At 45.1% G+C, this 18,608-nt stretch overlaps 1 protein-coding gene across 1 annotated transcript; it reads right to left on the minus strand.

Moving 5' to 3' along the window:
• Window positions 1-3,960: 3,960 nt before the first annotated feature.
• LOC139455178 (uncharacterized) lies at window positions 3,961-17,984 on the minus strand. The gene is made up of 4 exons (XM_071236731.1): window positions 17,891-17,984; window positions 8,518-8,745; window positions 7,083-7,292; window positions 3,961-4,715 (listed from the first exon to the last, which is right to left on the minus strand). The coding sequence occupies exons 1-4, from the start codon at window positions 17,982-17,984 to the stop codon at window positions 3,961-3,963; spliced, it is 1,287 nt and encodes a 428-aa protein (XP_071092832.1).
• Window positions 17,985-18,608: the final 624 nt, after the last annotated feature.

Below are 18,608 nucleotides of genomic sequence, written 5' to 3' on the forward strand. Positions count from 1 at the left end.
TACTGTAACTCGGAAATGTTGGAACATTATTAACACAGTGTCGACCCTTGGTGAGGACGTCCCCATCCATATGCTGTAACTCGGAAATGTTGGAACATTATTAACACAGTGTCGACCCTGGGTGAGGACGTCCCCATCCATATGCTGTAACTCGGAAATGTTGGAACATTATTAACACAGAGTCGACCCTGGGTGAGGACGTCCCCATCCATATGCTGTAACTCGGAAATGTTGGAACATTATTAACACAGTGTCGACCCTTGGTGAGGACGTCCCCATCCATATGCTGTAACTCGGAAATGTTGGAACATTATTAACACAGTGTCGACCCTGGGTGAGGACATCCCCATCCATATGCTGTAACTCGGAAATGTTTGAACATTATTAACACAGAGTCGACCCTGGGTGAGGACGTCCTAATCCATATGCTGTAACTCGGAAATGTTGGAACACTATTAACACAGTGTCGACCCTGGGTGAGGACGTCCCCATCCATATGCTGTAACTCGGAAATGTTGGAACATTATTAACACAGTGTCGACCCTTGGTGAGGACGTCCCCATCAATATACTGTAACTCGGAAATGTTGGAACATTATTAACACAGTGTCGACCCTTGGTGAGGACGTCCCCATCCATATGCTGTAACTCGGAAATGTTGGAACATTATTAACACAGTGTCGACCCTGGGTGAGGACGTCCCCATCAATATACTGTAACGCGGAAATGTTGGAACATTATTAACACAGTGTCGACCCTGGGTGAGGACGTCCCCATCCATATGCTGTAACTCGGAAATGTTGGAACATTATTAACACAGTGTCGACCCTGGGTGAGGACGTCCCCATCAATATACTGTAACTCGGAAACGTTGGAACATTATTAACACAGTGTCGACCCTGGGTGAGGACGTCCCCATCAATATACTGTAACTCGGAAATGTTGGAACATTATTAACACAGTGTCGACCCTTGGTGAGGACGTCCCCATCAATATACTGTAACTCGGAAATGTTGGAACATTATTAACACAGTGTCGACCCTTGGTGAGGACGTCCCCATCCATATGCTGTAACTCGGAAATGTTGGAACATTATTAACACAGTGTCGACCCTGGGTGAGGACGTCCCCATCCATATGCTGTAACTCGGAAATGTTGGAACATTATTAACACAGTGTCGACCCTTGGTGAGGACGTCCCCATCAATATACTGTAACTCGGAAATGTTGGAACATTATTAACACAGTGTCGACCCTTGGTGAGGACGTCCCCATCCATATGCTGTAACTCGGAAATGTTGGAACATTATTAACACAGTGTCGACCCTGGGTGAGGACGTCCCCATCAATATACTGTAACGCGGAAATGTTGGAACATTATTAACACAGTGTCGACCCTGGGTGAGGACGTCCCCATCAATATACTGTAACTCGGAAATGTTGGAACATTATTAACACAGTGTCGACCCTGGGTGAGGACGTCCCCATCAATATACTGTAACTCGGAAATGTTGGAACATTATTAACACAGTGTCGACCCTGGGTGAGGACGTCCCCATCAATATACTGTAACTCGGAAATGTTGGAACATTATTAACACAGTGTCGACCCTGGGTGAGGACGTCCCCATCAATATACTGTAACTCGGAAATGTTGGAACATTATTAACACAGTGTCGACCCTGGGTGAGGACGTCCCCATCCATATGCTGTAACTCGGAAATGTTGGAACATTATTAACAAAGTGTCGACCCTGGGTGAGGACGTCTGCATCAATAACTCGGATATATATGGATGTGGTAAACAATGAGGATGTGGTAAACAATGACTAGAGACGGGATCGTCACACGTCTTACATCGATCACACAGGTGAGCTACCAACATGTTCTTAACCACAGGTCAATCTTACTAATAATCGATACATCGACACACATTGTCTGCCTCTTATTCTTGAAAGTGGAGTGTCGGATACATACATCGATACATCGACAGACATTGTCTGCCTTCTCATCTTGAACGTGGAGGGTATGATCCAGATTACACAACAATGTAGCCAAATAGGGCAGTGACACTTGACCACACTTGACCACACTTGACCGCACTTGACTGCACTTGTCCACTTCACACTGTACAATGGATACTAGTATATACTCACCGCCAAAAGAAACGCGCATACCATATATGGAGACTTACTCATATTCCAGAGACGTAAGATTCGTTAGATACACACACGAGCACATTGGTATGTTGTGTGAACCGATGCTCATGAACGCATCAAATGTGACGTCATAGATCCATGACTCGAGATGCACCATTTGTCTCGTGCAGGTTTAGCGTGTAAAGTTTAGAAATCACGTGCAGCATATTGTGATAAGAACAAGGACACTCTGTGGCGACACGTGACTGATTGTTAGTTTTGTCATTAAGTGATATACACTGGAAACATCTCTTCTTAACGTGAAAATTCTGTGGTTCGCGTTCCTTTAGGCAGTGAGTGTATATCCTGTGACTGTGGAAATGTTTTTTGTCGATATAAAAGTAGGGACATCACCTTGCTACTTCACCTTTGTCTTTTGTAACAAATGAAAGAAACTGACAAATAAGGTTACAATATGCCAGCGTTCTGTGTATCACATCTTCTGACATTCAGAGTTCCCATATCCGGTTCAGGTACAGGCAATGCTGAAAGTACTTTCTTGTGTGTCCCATGCCCATGCCCATGCCCATGCATTCTGATAGATCAAGATAAGTAAAGGTAGAACCAGGTATGCGAAGGTAGACCCAGGTATGTGAAGGTAGAACCAGGTATGTGAAGGTAGATCCAGGTATGCGAAGGTAGAACCAGGTATGTGAAGGTAGAACCAGGTGTGTGAAGGTAGATCCAGGTATGTGAAGGTAGAACCAGGTATGCGAAGGTAGACCCAGGTATGTGAAGGTAGAACCAGGTATGTGAAGGTAGATCCAGGTATGTGAAGGTAGAACCAGGTATGTGAAGGTAGAACCAGGTGTGTGAAGGTAGATCCAGGTATGTGAAGGTAGATCCAGGTGTGTGAAGGTAGATCCAGGTATGTGAAGGTAGATCCAGGTATGTGAAGGTAGATCCAGGTATGTGAAGGTAGATCCAGTTATGTGAAGGTAGATCAAGATATGTAAAGGTAGATCCAGGTATGTCAAAGGTAGATCCAGATATGTGAAGGTAGATCCAGGTATGTAAAGGTAGATCCAGGTATGTGAAGGTAGATCCAGGTATGTGAAGGTAGATCCAGGTATGTGAAGGTAGATCCAGGTATGTGAAGGTAGATCCAGGTGTGTGAAGGTAGATCCAGGTATGTGAAGGTAGATCCAGGTAAGTAAAGGTAGATCCAGGTATGTGAAGGTAGACCCAGGTATGTGAAGGTAGATCCAGGTATGTGAAGGTAGATCAAGATAAGTGAAGGTAGATCCAGGTATGTGAAGGTAGATCCAGGTATGTGAAGGTAGATCCAGGTATGTGAAGGTAGATCCAGGTATGTGAAGGTAGATCCAGGTATGTGAAGGTAGATCCAGGTATGTGAAGGTAGATCCAGGTATGTGAAGGTAGATCCAGGTGTGTGAAGGTAGATCCAGGTATGTGAAGGTAGATCCAGGTATGTGAAGGTAGATCCAGGTATGTGAAGGTAGATCCAGGTGTGTGAAGAACATTCGTTTTTTTATACACATTCTATTCGTTGGTTAACCATGAGGGTGTTGTTATTTCTTTTAGAAAGTCGAAGGAAAATATTGGAACCAAACAATCGAAATAATATACGACATTTCGGACCCCAAGGCATAACTTCTCGTTTGACTCGCAGAAGTCTCGTTATACACCACGGTGCCATTGTACAAAATGACCTTAGCGCTACGACCAACGTAAGTCTATGTTAAGGTATGGAAGTTACGATCACCTTAGCGCTAAGATCGCTTTGTACAACGACACCCACGTGATCAGTTTCTTCCTTGGCGCCCACACAAAAATCGAAACAGGCCTACTATATCAGGCAGAACAACTAAACCAGAGACAAATGAAATTAAAAACATACCAAAGAGGCCAATATATTGTTCGCTAGGTTTTACATTTTTTGCGCTTCGTTTACTTCGAATGTAACTTGAAGTATTTGTGGCTGAAAGGAGAAGCCTCTTCTTAATCTCGACATCCAGTTCTTCTAATAATGCACTGGTGTGTGGAAACAATATCTTGCATCGGCAATGACAAAATCTTTCTGCAGCGACCGACGAACCAGGCGTAGAAGTGGATATCGCAACTGCAGTGGATGTCGTTGCAGATGCAGTCACAGAGGCCGTTGGGTGACCGGTTTGAAAATGGCTGCTCTCAAACGTAGACAACTCTACGTTTGTAGTGTCGTCACGTGCCTGTGACGTCATGTCCAGGAGTTGCGGAGTTATTGGACTTGGGGTATAATGGGTTGAAGCGAAACGCGGTTGTATACTGGTTTCTGTGGCATCCAGCGTGTGTGTGATAGACGGCCTGTCGTGGTGTAGCATTGATGGTTTTATACCAGTCGTGGGGACCTCAGTGTCAGCCAGGGATTCCGTCTGCAATATCTCCGACATCGCTGATGACACATGTGAACTGACCGCTTCATCATATGTCGTCGGTGATGTTGTGTGAGATGACATTAGTAGGGAGCTTGAAAGTGTCGATGATAACGGTTTTGATGACGGAGAATTGACGTACGAAACTGAAACATAGATTCAACATATTTTGAACGTAGATTAACATTTTGTCTGTGAGAGCACTTATTATAGAGAGGTCGCAAAATAGAGAGCACTGATAATAGAGGGGTCGCAAAATAAAGAGCACTGATATTAGACAGGTCGCAAAATAGAGAGCACTGATAATAGAGAGGTCGCAAAATAGAGAGCCCTGATAATAGAGAGGTCGCAAAATAGAGAGCACTTATATTAGAGAGGTCGCAAAATAGAGAGCACTGATACAGGAGGGGTCACAAAATAGAGAGCACTAATACTAGAGGGGTCACAAAATAGAGAGCACTGATACTGGAGGGGTCACAAAATAGAGAGCAGTGATACTAGAGGGGTCACAAAATAGAGAGCACTGATACTGGAGGGGTCACAAAGTAGAGAGCACTGATACTAGAGGGGTCACAAAATAGAGAGCACTAATACTAGAGGGGTCACAAAATAGAGAGCACTGATACTAGAGGGGTCGCAAAATAGAGAGCACTGATACTAGAGGGGTCGCAAAATAGAGAGCACTGATACTAGAGGGGTCGCAAAATAGAGAGCACTGATACTTGAGAGGTCAGTAAATAGAGAGCACTGATACTTGAGGGGTCAGTAAATAGCGAACACTGATACTTGAGAGGTCAGTAAATAGAGAGCACTGATACTTGAGATGTCAGTAAATAGAGAGCACTGATACTTGAGAGGTCAGTAAATAGAGAGCACTGATACTGGAGAGGTCACAAAATAGAGAGCAGTGATACTGGAGAGGTCGCAAAATAAAGAGCACTGATATTGGAGAGGTCGCAAAATAGAGAGCACTGATACTAGAGAAGTCACAAAATAGAGAGCACTGATACTGGAGAGGTCGCAAAATAGAGAGCACTGATACTGGAGAGGTCGCAAAATAGAGAACACTGATACTGGAGAGGTCGCAAAATAGAGAGCCCTGATAATAGAGAGGTCGCAAAATAGAGAGCGCTGATACTAGAGGGGTCACAAAATAGAGAGCAGTGATACTGGAGAGGTCGCAAAATAGAGAGCACTGATACTGGAGAAGTCACAAAATAGAGAGCACTGATACTGGAGAGGTCGCAAAATAGAGAGCACTGATACTGGAGAGGTCGCAAAATAGAGAGCCCTGATAATAGAGAGGTCGCAAAATAGAGAGCGCTGATACTAGAGGGGTCACAAAATAGAGAGCACTGATACTGGAGAGGTCGCAAAATAGAGAGCACTGATACTGGAGAAGTCACAAAATAGAGAGCACTGATACTGGAGAGGTCGCAAAATAGAGAGCACTGATACTAGAGAGGTCGTACAGTTGTGATAAACGGGTACGTCAATAGTGAGGACGGATACCATTGAGGTCATACAATAGTGAGGACGGTTGCTTTAGAGGTCATCAATAGTGAGGACGGATACTATAGAGGTCGTCAATAGTGAAAACGGATACTATTGAGGTCACAAAATTGTGAGGACGGATACTATAGAGGTCGTCAATAGTGAGGACGGATACTATTGAGGTCACACAATAGTGAGGACGGATGCTTTAGAGGTCATACAATAGTGAGGACGGGTGCTTTAGAGGTCATACAATAGTGAGGACGGGTGCTTTAGAGGTCATACAATAGTGAGGACGGGTGCTACAGAGTTCGTACAATAGTAAGGACGGATGTTATAGAGGTCGTACAATAGAGGGACGGATGCTATAGAGGTCATACAATAGTGAGGACGGATGCTTTAGAGGTCGTACAATAATGAGAACGGATGCTATAGAGGTCGTACAATAGTGAGGGTGGATGCTATAGAGGTCATACAATAGTGAGGACGGATGCTATAAAGGTCGTACAATAGTGAGGACGGATGCTTTAGAGGTCATACAATAGTGAGGACGGATGCTTTAGAGGTAATAAAATAGTGAGGACGGATGCTTTAGAGGTCATACAATAGTGAGGACGGATGCTATAAAGGTCGTACAATAGTGAGGACGGATCCTTTAGAGGTCATACAATAGTGAGGACGGATGTTAAAGAGGTCGTACAATAGTGAGGACTGGTGCTACAGAGTTCGTACAATAGTGAGGACGGATGCTATAAAGTTCGTACAATAGTGAGGACGGGTGCTTTAGAGGTCATACAATAATGAGGACGAATGCTATAGAGGTCGTACAATAGTGAGGACGGATGCTTTAGAGGTCATACAATAGTGAGGACGGATGTTAAAGAGGTCGTACACTGAGGACGGATACTTTAGAGGTCGTCAATAGTGAGGACGGATGCTACAGGTTCGTACAATAGTGAGGACAGATACAAGAAAGGTCGCAAACAACAGAAAGGGGATACGAGGGAGGTTGCATATACCAAGAGTTCCATACACGGCCACCTCGCACAGTGTGAGGCGTTCAAACGCAGTCAGCTGAATCTTCAGATAGCGTCCTACAGGCCTGGAGTCACAGACGATGGACTTTGTCGTTGTGCCGTAGTGCCCGTGGTGGAAGTAACACAGTTGGTAGTGCACGACGCCGCCGGCAAGTTGCCCAACGCTGACATTGAAATTGCCCAATCTATTAGCTGGAACAGGATTGCAACAAAGAGATGAAATTCAAGAGATACCTTAGGTGTTTGACAGACGGATCCTCGTTTTTGTAACATTGCTGCGTGAGGATGTGATGAATTCGGGTATTTGAGATCAATATTCTTAGAACGTCAATACACAGACGTGGCGGACAATGTTTCAAACCAGCTCACATGACCTGTCTGTATAACTGTAAGAACAATACTACTTGGTGGTCAACACAGTACAGGAGGACGCATTTATACTTTGCATTGGATTTTACATTGTGAAGATATTGACTTTTCTCAATCAATTCGTTCGCTACACAGTCTGCCCAGGTACAAACTGGAGGAGACGGGTAGAAGAGAGCTCGCCCAATAAAGGAGACAAAACAAGAGGGTTCCCACAATAGAAGAGGCGAATATTAGAAATTCGCACAATAGTGAGGACAGACACTGGAGAGGTCGCAAAATAGAGAGTACGGATACTAGAGTGGTGGCATAAATAAAAAATGGATATTAGAAAGGTCACACAATAGTGAGGACGGGCACTATAGAGGTCGCACAATAGAGAAGGTGGATACAAGAAAGGTCTCACAATAGAAAGGACGGGTCGGGTACTACTCAGATCGTGCAATAGAGAGGTCGGGCACTATAGAGGTCGCACAACAGAAGACCGATACTAGAGATATCGTACTATAGAGAAGACGAATACAAGTAAGATCTCACAATAGAAAGGTGATGTGAGGTGAATTTGGTGAAATTGGGTTTAACGTCTCGTCCAAGATTATTGCACCTATATAGCGACGTGCATGCACTTGTGTGTGTTTGTGTGGCTCCTTGTACTAGTCCGGACTGATGACAATTTATAGTGCTAGCTCACTGAGATAACACGCCGCAGTTTAACATGAATACCCGACTCAGACACAGTATACTGACTCCGAGCCGACCAGTCCTTGTTTTAGCCCCTAATGCCAACAACAAGTACCATCTTTAAACGTCTTTTGGTATGACGCGGCCGGGGATCGAACCCCGGACCTTCCGCTCTCCTGGCGGACGCTCTACCACAAGCCCGAGGACGGGTCGGGCACTACTCAGATGTACAATAGGAGAGGTCGCACAACCGAAAAGACCGATACTAGAGATGTCGTACAATAGAGAAGGCGGATACAAGAAAGGTCTCGCAGTAGAAAGGTTGGGTCGGGCACTATAGAAACCGCACAATAATGTACATCAGCCTCACCGCAACAGTCCACCCTGTTGGTGATCGTCAGACTGTCCACCGCATAGTCCGCCCCGAGGTCCACCCGCCACCACGGCTGGAACTCGCCCGTGTCCACCGTATGAGTGCAATTGTCACGGAACAGATCCTGCCCAGTGTTGCCGTCAACGCCAAGCCCAGGGACAAAGTTCCGCCATGTTGAACTCTGGGTTGTTGCTTTACCCAGTGCGATGTTGTCAGAGGCGAGTCCTGAAGAAGAAACAGCACAAACATTACCTTAGTGTATGTATAGGTGGCTTTTATTACTAAACACTGGCTTCAGAACAGAACCAGAACAGAACTTTATTACGGGAAGAGGCCGACGGGGGAAGCCTAGCGGGTAAAGAGTTCGCTAGTCACACCGAAGACCCGGACTCGGATCCCTACATGGGTACAATGTGTGATGTGTGAACCCCATTTCTGGTTAAGTGGTGCATGTTGTATAAAAGGATTTTATGGATGAATGGTGTCTGTTTGTTGCAAAATACTGCCATGATTATATACTCTACAAAAAAAGAAACGACACTGACTTTCAAAATGTAATATAATGCCATTGTTTCAAAATAGGACACAGAAACCAAAATTAAAACACTGTTTGAAGATCAATGTACACAATGTTCAAAACATTAATCGTGTCACCTAGACAGACACACGTACACGATACAGTTAATGTCACAGGGGTACAGACAATGTCAGTATCGTTTGTGCCACCACGTGCATCAATCACCGCTTGACACCGACGACCCATAGATGCAATCAAGTTGTCAATAACACGCTGTTGGATGTGCTGCCATTCATGCTGAAGTGCATCAAGAAGCGCCGGAAGTGTTTGGGGCGGTGGATTCCTTCTGCGAACGCGTCGATCCAACTCGTCCGACAGATGCTCAATCGAGCACAAATCTGGTGACCGGTAATGTCTGGATGTTGTTGTGCTGTAAGAAGTCCTGACAAACACGTGCAATATGCGGTCGGGCGTTGTCCTGCTGGAACTGTCCGCCATGAACGTTGACATGAGGAAGAACGTAAGGCTGTAGGATCAAGTCTCTGTAACGCACACCTGTCAATGCACATGCCACATGCACGAGAGGCGTCCTACCACCGTGATGAATTCCAGCCCATACCATGACACTCCCGCCGCCAAATGGGACAACCTGCTGCACACAGTTGGGGGCGTAACGTTCAACCCGACGTCTGTAGACACGTGCGCGCCCATCAGCACGTGTGAGTAGGAAACGGGACTCGTCAGTAAACAGTACATTTCTGCACCTTGCACGTGCCCATCTAACCCTATGTTGGTACCAAAGCAGACGGTCCGCCAGATCAAATACAAGCGCTGAGAACTTTATATAAATATTTCGGGGCCTTTAGAATAATGATTACTCCCTCAATAGAATCCGACCTCGGCAACTTCGTACAAGTCCATTTTTTGCTTGGGTGGGTATTTCCTGCATGCTCACAATCCTCACGTCGATTACCTCTACCTTTCTCCCGATAGCGACTGTCATGTCTCTCCCGGGTTGGGATGCGATCGTTCGGCCATCGCGTTTATCTGCGCTGCCCTGCTACCTCTATGGGGAACATCTCCTAGAAACCCCCCTCTCAAAAATAACGTCGTCGAACATACGATGTCATCAAGTTGCGCGCGCATGTTCGAATCACAACAAATGACAACAGGGGGTATTGTTGATTTTTCCCCTTGTTCAGATTAGAGCCGTTTAGATGTATGCATAAATCAAACAATGTATACGTGATATACGTCATTGTAACAAAAGAGTTTTTGAATACAACTGACATTATGACACATGAATAAACCGCAAAATGCAACCCTCACTTGAACTTCAGTTCAACTTGTTAACGCACAATTTAAATATAACACTTGAATAGCAACATCCACCAGTTGAAAATGAAAAACCGTGTATGAAAAATCTGGAAACGATCCGTACTAGTGTACGTATTAGTTTGCTATAATGGCGGTATAATTGGTCATCATACTCAAAACAAACAAGGATCCTTATTTTTCAGGCAACTATACTCAACAACAAAAGTTCCTGTGACAGCAATATTTTAGTGTATTTTAAACAAGTAAAGTTTGGTTTTCAATATTGTAGTACATGTATGGAATCAAGTCACAAAAACGCAACTGCTACAGAAAAGCATGCATTCCAAGCAAAAGTTGACTTTAATGCAAGCCCCATTCATTTCACAACCCAAGAATGGGTATAAAAGCATGTGCGTTAACGGGATTCCATATGCATCGTGCTGACAACAACCACTCAGAAAAAACAACACAATTACGCAATTATTCAACATTATGAAATGCCAGGCCTGTCCGAAAATGAGTGTCTGCGAGCAATTGGTATGCTTGAAGCAGGATCGAGTCAACGTGATGTTGCAAGACAATTTAACGTCCCGGAACACCATTTGGTGTTTATAGCAACGTTGGCAACAGACGAATGCAGTCAAAGACTATCCTCGGAGTGGCAGGCCACGCGTAACCAATGCTCGACAAGACAACTGGATTCGAACAATACACCTACGAAATCGATTCCAGCCAGCAACAGTGACTGCAAGAAGCATCCCTGGCCTTCGACGAATATCTTCACAAACCGTACGTCGTCGCCAAGCACGTCTACGGTGGTGCAGACAGTGTCTACGCTGGACGGCCATGCAGTGGGGACAAGTTCTATTCACTGACGAGTCTCGTTTTCACCTCAGCAACAGCGATGGACGGATTCGAGTGTACCGACGTCGAGGTGAACGTTACATCAATCAGTGTGTCATGGAAGAAGATCGGTTCGGGGGCGGAAGCGTTATGGTATGGGGTATGATTACAGCAATACAGAGGACCCGTTTGATAGCAGTAGAGGGAAATCTCAATGGACAGCGCTGCCGCGACGAGATCATCTGCCCTGTTGTTCTACCGTTTTTGCGTCCTCATGGCCCAGGCATTACCTAACAACATGACAATGCCCGGCCTCATATTGCTCGACTTCTTCAGGATTCTCTTCAACAAAACAGCGTGAATGTCATCCCCTGGCCGGCTCGCTCCCCTGATCTCTCACCAATCGAGCACATGTGGGATGAGACGGATCGTCTGTGTTCCACAGACACTCCAGGTACTTCGAAACATGCTCCAGCAGATATGAACAGATATCCCACAGGACTTTGTGCGACGCCTGGTCCATTCCATGAGACGAAGATGTGTTACTTGCATCGCAACCAGAGGTGGACACACACGCTTTTGATTTGTAAATTGACACTTTGGCATGTTCATGTTTTTTTTATGAAACCTAGCATTTTTTGAAGTCAGTATGGAAAATTAAACCATTTGAACACTTACAGGAGTCTTTTATCTGTTGCAAACCGAAATTGTTTCAGATTTGGCAAAAAACATAACTTTGCATTAAATCTTATACAATGTCACAGGAACTTTTATTGTTCAGTATATCTTGCATATATGATACAACAATGACTACTCCCTTATTGTCATCTGTGTTTCATGGTCCTGTGTACTATTTGTTTACGTGTTGCTCAGAGGGGCAGTGGGGTAGCCTAGTTGTTAAAGCGTTCGTTTATCATGCTGAAAACCCGGGTTCGATTCCCGACATGGGTACGATGTGTGAAGCCTATTTCTGATTCAGAACTATTTCTGGACTATTGTATAAGTGGAGGTAGCACCAACCAGATTGCCTGACAAAGGTTCCAATGTGGCTTTTATCGTTTCTTGGGTCATATTTAATCTAAGATTGGCTTATACACCCAGGTCTTATGTGGTAAGTGTATTACATGTTCATAATATGTACGTGACAGCGCAACAAGGGAGGAATGATCAGCGGAATTTCCCAAAATACAATATAATACATTGATTGATTGATCACTGTTAGCTTGCACTGTGGATTTGTTAAAAGTAAATTTGAAAACACGAAGACACGCAAAATCGTAAATATTTGCCGATACAAAATTACAAATCCATACAGAATTGATAACAAAAATGAATCGGTCATTTCTGCATGGGATTTATTTATGTGGAAAGAATGAGGTACTGCAGACATTTGGTCAAGAGATGGAAAAAATGCAAAAACACATTCGCGTGGGAACCTGGCCCCGAAACACATCACCATAACATGCACGTGCAACATAACTTGTTGGGGTATATAAACAGTGGGGCTTCATGTGCATGCCATCACAATCGTACAGCAAGTGAACGGCGGGCACATGCCACGATGGAAGCCCAACGCAACAACGCCGTCCGCCGCCTGCAAACAAGATAATCTTCTTCGGCTGTAGCCAGGTTTTTTCACGTAGCACCTAGCACCATTACACGACTGTGGAACCGTTACACGGGACAATACATGACCTTCCCAGATCCGGTCGACCACATATAACTACTAGAGCACAGGACAGAATCATATGGCTACGTCACTTACGTGGAACCACAACCACAACGACAACCTCCTATTAGCCCAGAGAGTGAGGAACCTTTTACGCGCTGAAGGCATTGGCGTTAGACGACCAGGTATCATTTTGACGGACCTGCATCGTTGGCTGCGACGTCAATGGTGTTAAGGTCACAGAGTTTGGTCACAACTGCGATGGGGACAAGTTTGGTTTAGCGACGAGTCACGTTTTATGCTTCGCCGTGCGGATGGTAGACGTCATGTTTGCAGGCGTCGCGGGGAACGTTATGCACGCATATGCATACAGCGAATTGACAGATATGGTGGTGGTAGTGTGATGATGTGGGCTGCCATCTCCTACACTGGTAGAACAGACGCATTACTCGGATGAGATTCCTCGCCAACACGATCTTTCTATTATGCAACAAGCGAACGTCATTTTATAACACGACAACGCCCGACCTCACACCACAAAACTGACAACAGGAAACTTTTTTCAGGAATCACAACATGCAGGTCCTGCCATGGCCCTCCAGATCTCCAGATTTAAACCCAATCGAACATCAAGGGATGCACTGGAACAACGACTGCGAGTTCGTCAGCAACAACCACAGACAGTGGCGCAATCACTGCTGGCAGAGTGGGTGAACATTCTCCAGGACACAATTCGGGATCTAATAGCTTCCATGGGACGACGATGCCAGTCGGTTTGGGGCTCTAATGGTGACACACAAGATATTGAGCACAGAGGGCCTTCATCTTAAAGTTGTACTGTTCCATGTCTTCAACTTGGAACACACGTCAATGACAATGATGATTGCCATCTATGGACAATTACATGGTATTTAAAATAATACATCTAATATCAATTGTGGGGTACTTTTCGTGCAGTGCATATATTGTCTTTCTACTAATTGCTTTTGTTTTTTTGCTTTTGGCCAGGATCTTTAGTGATTGTCAGGCCTGGGAATAGTGCCTGGTGTCATTGAAGATGTTTTATTGAGTTATAAACATGCAGGTGTAACTGAGTTAAGAACCAGGACAAGAATACAGGGCGAAAACGGCAGGAATACAGCACCACAAGGGCAGAAACACACGTCTTCCAGGGCAGTAATACAGGTCCACCAGGGCAGGAATACAGGCCGACAACGGCAGGAATACAGACCGACAACGGCAGGAATACATGCCGACAACGGCAGATATACAGGTCCACCAGGGCTGGAATAGGGGTCTATCAGAACAGGAATACAGTTCCACCAGGACAAGAATACAGGTCGACAACGACAGGAATACACGTCGACAACGGCAGGAATACAGGTCGACAACGGCAGAAATACAGGTCGGCCGGGGCAAGAAATACAGGTGAACCAGGACAGGAATACAGGTCAACCAGAACAGAAATAGAGGTCTACCAAGGCAGGAATACAGGTCAACAATGACAGGAATACAGGTCAACCAGGACAGGAATACAGGTCAACCAGGACAGGAATACAGGTAAAGCAGGACAGGAAAACAGGTCGACTAGGACAGGAATACAGGTCGCCCGGGGCAAGAAATACAGGTGAACCAAGACAGGAATACAGGTCAACCAGGACAGGAATACAGGTCTGCCAGGGCAGGAATACAGGTCAACAATGACAGGAATACAGGTCAACAAGGACAGGGATACAGGTCAACAAGGACAGGAATACAGGTCAAGGACAGGAATACAGGTCAACCAGGACATGAATACAGGTCAACTAGGACAGGAAACAGGTCGACAACGGTAGGAATACAGCACTACAAGGGCAGAAATACATGTCCACCAGGGCAGATATACAGGTCGACCAGGGCAGGAATACAGGTCTACCAAGGCAGGAATATAGGTCTACCAGGGCAGGAATACAGGTCGACCAGGGCAGGAATACAGGTCCACCAAGGCAGGAATATAGGTCTACCAGGGCAGGAATACAGGTCGACAAGGACAGGAATACAGGTCTACCAAGGCAGGAATATAGGTCTACCAGGGTAGGAATACAGGTCAACAAGGACAGGAATACAGGTCAACCTGAAAAGGAATACAGGTCAACCAGGAAAGGAATACAGGTCTACCAGGGCAGGGATACAGGTATCCCAGGGCAGGAATAAAGGTCAGACAGGGCAGTACTAAAGGTCTAGCAGGGCATGAATCCTGGTCGATCAGGACAGAAATACATGTCTAGCAGGGCAGAAATACATGTCAACCAGGTCAGGAATACAGGTCTACCAGGGTAGGAATATAGGTCGACCAGGGAAGGAATACGGGTCAACCAATAACGTTCAATAAACAGATACCTCAATAGTTATATGGTTGTGCCTTGTCACCACCTTTGTGCAACTGATGAACAACCCAATCACCCATTGCTCTGGACACTGCCCATCTTCCAAAACTTCATTGAATACAACTGATAGATAACGCAGGAAGCTCATTACTAAAAATATCACTAAGTGACACTTACCCGAGTGACGGGGCAAAGGAGATATATATATCGCGAGACACGTGGAATATCCTATTTATTATATACCTTGTGTGTATTTGTCGACCGGAAAAGTAAATTATGTCATTACAAATGTAAAACCTACGTAACATGCAGAGACGTTTCAGCACCAATATTAATGCGACTTAAAAAGTAGTTTCATGTTTGCAAAATCTTTACAACATAAAATTCTTGATCATATACAAGGTAGGTTTCTCGGCAGGATAAAGCAAACGGATAAAAACGATATCCGTTGGGGTAATATGCGGATAGAGATGCAAATATCATACTCATGTAGGGACTACTTTCAGTGTATACAACAAACATGGCGTCGTCTTTGTGATTCGGCGATCGAGTCCGAATTAACCATCGGGAATCTGGAGAAACTACTGGCATAATTCCTATCATTGTCGAAAGTTTAGTATAATATACTGAAAAAAGTGTCTAACTGTGACGTAGCTAAGGCATTTTACAAGTTTTGGCACATTTTGAGATATGAATTACGAAACAATTTTTCGACGACACTAGCCAAGCGGAATCACTTTCCATATCTGTGCTCGTAGATCTCTGCGGCTTGTAACCTTTTCCACAAATTGAAACAGTTGGATTTGGCCGAAAATATGTCAGAATAGTTCCCTTGATTCGTTTTGTCGCTGTGTGTCCTACTGACTGTACTTCGTAACGTTATGACTGGACAGACAAACAGATTAGGGTTAGAGTAGCCTCCCTTTGATATAGGGCAATTACTCTATCGGGCAGACCAATGGATTGTCGCGAAAGGCAAGTAGAAAGCAATTGCTGTTTTGCCTATATGTAGTTAGTTGGAACTATATTGAATGTTGTCACTGTCCGGATGATACCGCACTTATCTTCAGACGTCATATATATTAGTGCGCACATTCAAGGAAACTCGCAATGTTTTAGGTAATGTTTCTTAGAGATGGGAAGAGATCTTTCGAGCTTAGAATTGAAGAATGACATTATATGACAAAAAGGTTATCACGCTTGCCAAGGATCTCTAAATTCAATGCTTATTCCTAATACAGAATATATCATTCATTTGGATATGATTATATACAAAATCAAAATCAACAACAACTATTTTTGAAATCTACGAGACCTCTGTTGGGATACGAATAGTGTGAGTGAGTTGGGTTTAACGCCGCTTTTAACAGTATTCCAGTTATATCGCGGCGTGTCGGCTTAATGTGGGAGGAAAGCCCGAAGTGATGCAGATCTCCGACGTTTACCACTTTGGTGAAACCCACGAGCACGGGGATGGTGCTGACAAACCTAGTAACATAATTGGCGCGAACCGGGATTCGTACCAATAATCATAGGTTTCTGGCGTGCCCAAGGGACGCAACTCTTCACAGTGAATCGCCGCACCTTAGACGACTGGTCCCCCGTGCCCCCCAAAACGAACAGAGTAGTAGTATGAAACATTTTCAAGAAAATAACAAACCGCTAGAAGCGATATTAACGCCATAAATAACCATCTGTCATTATTTTGCCACGTCAATGTGGAACTAACGTGAAAACAGACGTGAACAGCCTGTGTTTGGACGGAGACAATAGAGTCCTCGCATCAACAGCAGAGAGCATAGGATACTCGCATCAACAGCCGAGAGCATGCTTCCCTCGCATCAACAGCCGAGAGCATGCTTCCCTCGCATCAACAGCCGAGAGCATGCTTCCCTCGCATCAACAGCCGAGAGCATGCTTCCCTCGCATCAACAGCCGAGAGCATGCTACCCTCGCATCAACAGCCGAGAGCATGCTTCCCTCGCATCAACAGCCGAAAGCATGCTTCCCTCGCATCAACAGCCGAGAGCATGCTTCCCTCGCATCAACAGCCGAGAGCATGCTACCCTCGCATCAACAGCCGAGAGCATGCTTCCCTCGCATCAACAGCCGAGAGCATGCTTCCCTCGCATCAACAGCCGAGAGCATGCTTCCCTCGCATCAACAGCAGAGAGGATGCTTCCCTCGCATCAACAGCCGAGAGCATGCTACCCTCGCATCAACAGCAGAGAGCATGCTTCCCTCGCATCAACAGCCGAGAGCATGCTACCCTCGCATCAACAGCCGGGAGCATGCTACCCTAGCATCAACGACAGAGAGCATAGGACACTGACATCAACAGCCGAGAGCATGCTTCCCTCGCATCAACAGCCGAGAGCATGCTACCCTCGCATCAACAGCAGAGAGCATGCTACCCTCGCATCAACAGCCGGGAGCATGCTACCCTAGCATCAACGACAGAGAGCATAGGACACTGAGATCAACAGCAGAGAGCATATTGCACTCGCTTCAACAACCGTATACGCTGCCTTGCAATGGGGTTAAAAACAGCATTAAAAAATACGATAACTTATTACATATTAAGGCAAAATGAAAAGTAGCAAATTCGTAAGAATTGTCATGGATGTCGAAGATGTTTCAATTTACAACTATTTGTACCTTGAGTTAGCACTGTTCCAATGACGGCCGCTACGAGGGCAACGTTATCCAGCAACATGATGTCAGGACGAGCGTCAAGCACAAGCGGCAGCATACACACCTTGATCTTCGACCTAACCACACACCGGAACTCTCCGTCGGGAAACACACCAAGCAAAGTCAGCGCTGTATGTGAGGAACGAACGAATCAGCGCATCTCACGCTTAAGCGTTGCCACAGTCTGCCAGAGTTTGATCAATACGCTGCCATGTCAGAGATCACATGCCTCGAACCATCTCTAAACTGTTAATTCCAGTTGAAACTTGTTCAAAGTAAAAGTTGAATATTGATTTGTTAAACTGACAGACAGGCATTGATTGTATTCAGTTGTAAATGCCATATTGCCCACAGTACAATTGAAGAGGCAGCATAATTTGTAGCCTAGAAATGGCTGCAAGACAAATGAAACTAGGCTTTGCATGAAAGGGGCATATGCTTTAGGAAGGCAGAATAGGGTTAACGTTCCAGTAACGTAGAACGCTGGTTATTGTCTGTTCACATTTGTAATCTGAACTAGATGGAGTCAATGTTTTAAATGTGCAGAGATTTGAACAATATCATGATCAGATGGGAGACGTGAGACACACACAAGTATCGGTCCATACACAAATACTTGGCCATTCATAGGTACTTGGTCATACACAGGTACTGGGCCATACATCGATTCTGGACCATACAT

The sequence above is a fragment of the Haliotis cracherodii genome, unplaced genomic scaffold, assembly GCF_022045235.1.
Source record: "Haliotis cracherodii isolate W230 unplaced genomic scaffold, xgHalCrac1.p SCAF_11, whole genome shotgun sequence".
NCBI lineage: Eukaryota > Metazoa > Mollusca > Gastropoda > Lepetellida > Haliotidae > Haliotis > Haliotis cracherodii.

What these genes read in the sequence shown, in the direction of transcription:
- LOC139455178 (XM_071236731.1), bottom strand. Translation starts at nt 17,984, where the DNA reads ATGCTGCCGCTTGTGCTTGACGCTCGTCCTGACATCATGTTGCTGGAT. An exon ending in TGGAACAGTGCTAACTCAAG is followed by an intron (nt 8,746 to 17,890) that starts GTACAAATAGTT and finishes TTTCTTCTTCAG; the next exon opens with GACTCGCCTCTGACAACATC. An exon ending in GGCCGTGTATGGAACTCTTG is followed by an intron (nt 4,716 to 7,082) that starts GTATATGCAACC and finishes TCTATGTTTCAG; the next exon opens with TTTCGTACGTCAATTCTCCG.